Source organism: Haliotis cracherodii, unplaced genomic scaffold (genome assembly GCF_022045235.1).
Source record: "Haliotis cracherodii isolate W230 unplaced genomic scaffold, xgHalCrac1.p SCAF_6, whole genome shotgun sequence".
Taxonomy (NCBI): domain Eukaryota; kingdom Metazoa; phylum Mollusca; class Gastropoda; order Lepetellida; family Haliotidae; genus Haliotis; species Haliotis cracherodii.
In genome coordinates this window covers 944,251-947,444 of record NW_027266319.1, presented here as the reverse complement: position 1 = coordinate 947,444, position 3,194 = coordinate 944,251, and the positions used below count along the sequence as shown (strand labels likewise).

At 42.4% G+C, this 3,194-nt stretch overlaps 1 protein-coding gene across 3 annotated transcripts; it reads right to left on the bottom strand.

Annotated features, from left to right (window-relative positions):
- Window positions 1-361: 361 nt before the first annotated feature.
- On the bottom strand, window positions 362-2,696 carry LOC139445828 (uncharacterized). Of its 3 annotated transcripts, none has more exons than XM_071227056.1 (2): window positions 2,441-2,696; window positions 362-1,070 (listed from the first exon to the last, which is right to left on the bottom strand). In XM_071227056.1, exon 2 carries the CDS (start codon window positions 1,023-1,025, stop codon window positions 363-365), a length of 663 nt encoding a protein of 220 aa, XP_071083157.1. In that variant the 5' UTR covers window positions 1,026-1,070; window positions 2,441-2,696; the 3' UTR covers window position 362. The 3 variants fall into 3 exon arrangements, with proteins under 3 accessions (XP_071083157.1, XP_071083158.1, XP_071083159.1); XM_071227057.1 differs by having other exon boundaries at window positions 2,466-2,696; XM_071227058.1 differs by lacking the exon at window positions 2,441-2,696 and adding an exon at window positions 1,983-2,422.
- Between the last annotated feature and the right edge of the window lie 498 nt (window positions 2,697-3,194).

Genomic DNA, 3,194 nt, shown 5'->3' with positions numbered 1-3,194 from the left:
TGTTGTTGTTTGGTTTGGTTAGTCCAGTTGTATATGACGGCGGTTTGTAAATAATGAAGTCTAGACCAGACAATCCAGTGAAACAGGAACACCAAACTACGAAATTGGGATACGATGACACGCATCAACCAAGTCCGCGAACCTGACCACCCGATCCGATAGTCGCCTCTTACGACAAGCATAGTCGCTTTAAAATTACGACTGGCATGGATTGCTGAAGACAAATTCTAACATGCGGAGACATGCACTAGTCAGACTGTACGCTTTATACGGTCAAATTTGCAGTGAGAATGACATTGTTTTCTGTTACCGTTATTTTTATATAAATTCTTATAACAATTCAAACATAATACACACACGATTTATTTTTCTGTCAGAAATCTCGACCAATCAAATTGTTCTACAACAGTGACACCTGCTTGCGTCATATCTTCCACGGCCTTGTCCACCGGTGACGTCAGAATCACCCCAGACTCCTCACACCCCTTGCAACGAACATCATTACCACCCATGTACTTTTCCATACAAACAGCGCATCGCTTTAAATAGTTGCTGTCGCGAGCTCCACACATACTCAGGTCAACTACGAACTGAAGGTCACCTTTCTGGCCGAAGTGCTGTTGCAGTTGTATGGAACTCTGTCTGACGCAACTGGTTGTCGTGCACCCACCAATCAAAACTGTTTTAATATTTTCTTCCCGGATTCTCTGAAACCAAGCTTTAACACCGACTGGATCAAAATCTAGGATTCTAGTGTTAGGTTTAATGATCTCTGTGTAGCGTTTGTGTTCAAGACTGGTTGAGACCTCAGAGTCAAACTCGAAGTCATGTTCCCGGCCGAAAAGACAGCGTGTTAACAGAAGCGGGACATCGCCAGAGAGCTGCTTCACGATGTGAGCCGACCGGGAGAACACTTGGGAGATGCGTGTGACGTCACCTGGTCCAACTGCTTGCATCCACTGCCCCATGGTGAAGGCCTTTTGGAGATCAATCAAGATCACCCCTATGCGTGAAGAGACTTCCATTGCATCGAATGGTCATGAAGTTATCACTCGAATTCCACACTGCTTCTGAAAATAATAAATAAGTATTTTAGTGAGAACACCAGGAATGAACCATTCACGAGTACCCGGTTCATGATATCATTATCATCATCATCATCATCACTATTGTAATATTATTTACACCCTTAACCAATTCGCTCTTCAGTTTCCTTGTCCCTCTCAAATCGAATGACATGAGCCTACACTAAAGATAGTCGGCCAATCATATTACACTAACAAGCGAGCAAAGTTCTGTGCTAATTTCAGGTATGTGAAAGGGCAGATGGTGACATCACTTTCGAATTGATATATATTACACCGGGTAATGGCGGGTATACATGATCCGACATTATTTTAGGTTATTTTAGACAATATAAAAGCTGAGTTGTTGAGGTAGGTCTGGCTTATTTATGAATCTTGTGTTAATGTAATCTCTGCAGTACACATATGACGTGATCGTTTAATAAAATACAACAATCTGTTACATCGCACTATACGAACAGAATAAATAAGGAATGATTTTACACAAACACAAAATCCGATGAGGACCTACAACACATTGCTTTTTAAGCCATACCACAGGCCATCAAGTGCTCAGAAAAGGTATTTAAATCGAAAAAAGCTCTCAGTGATATGGTTTATTTACAGGCACGTGCTATTGTGTTAAGCTGGGTTATTTAGATAGGGGGGTGTGTGTGTGTCATATCCATACTTGAAGGGGTTCCAGATTACAAATGTCCCAAACTGAATTGAGTACTCTAGCACAGGTGATCAAAGATTGCTCAAGGGTCATTACATAAAAATAGAAAAAGGAGTTCCTCAAACAAAGCGGATCTACAAGTGCTAGCGCTAGACGAGCGTAAAACAATCGCTTGTGTTTACGTATTGAAATTAATTTTAAGTGGTACCAAATTATGAAATAGTAGCACACATTCTTACATATTTCAAAGCATGCGCAATTTCTCCGTCACTGTGAATGCACTCTGTATTTGATTCGCATCTGTTTTCAATGGTTGTAGGATTTCGCGTCCAGTAAATCTATGTCCTTGTTTACGTGAACCTAGCCAACGACTTTCTCATTTTGAATGAAGCGACATTAAAATATAAATTCCCTAACCATAACTGTCGAAATAAGAAACTAGAAGAAACTCAAGACTTCAATGAGAGGGCGCAATGCTAAACCATTTTCTGTACGTATACCGGTATCCACCAGTTGTCGGCAGACTGATATTGTGTATACTGGCGCCACTGTGCCCACATCCTGACTGTATCGATGCTGCCGAGAGCCGCTATGGGGACGTCCAACATTGAGACTGTCGCGTCGTCTTGACAGTCGGACCCCATCGCGGCTCTCGGCTAGGGTCGATGGAACTGGAAATAACCACGACACACGATACCTGAAGCTAACAATCCGGCACGCACATGGTGAATGAGGGCTGACTCCAAGACGGGTGTATACGACAGGTGTGATATGTATCGCCGGACAATGAACAGTTCCAATCGTCATCAAAGGTCGCTTCCGTTCTGGTATTCGGCACCGCACGCCGTTTTCCGTTAGCAGCAATACTTTCCCCGGAATGATACGAGTGGTCACGAATGGAATACTGTCTGACTTTTCTTCTTTCTCGGGTTGGTCATGAATGTGGCAAAAGATTTCCTTGGACAGATAACTCCCAATTTAATGTAGCTGCTTTCAATGAGTTACCTCCCTTGGAATAATACGCAAGTGATCATTAGTGTGATATATTGTACACGAAAATGAAAAGTAGTACACGAACTTGACCTATATGATATCAAGGCCCCATGCATTAAACGTTGTGACGTCATTGCAATAAAGCACACAAGATATCGGTAGTCACAATGGTGGTCACTGTGTTGAGCTCGAGCTGGACTGGGGCCAATATATGGCAGTCCCCGAACAGCCGGTTCTTGTGGCAAGCATTATTCATGTTCTGTCCCAGAGTGAGTGCGTGAGTGAGTGAGTGAGTTGGGTTTAACATCGGTTTGAACGCTTTTTCAGCGTGTTATTTTTATTTTGGAGAAAATCATGTTGTAATATGGTACTTTCTTTAACGCACATTTTTATAAGTTCTGAACATTGTGTGTGAATTGTGGTGGCTCCTCACTGGATCTATCTGTAACTGTAAAATC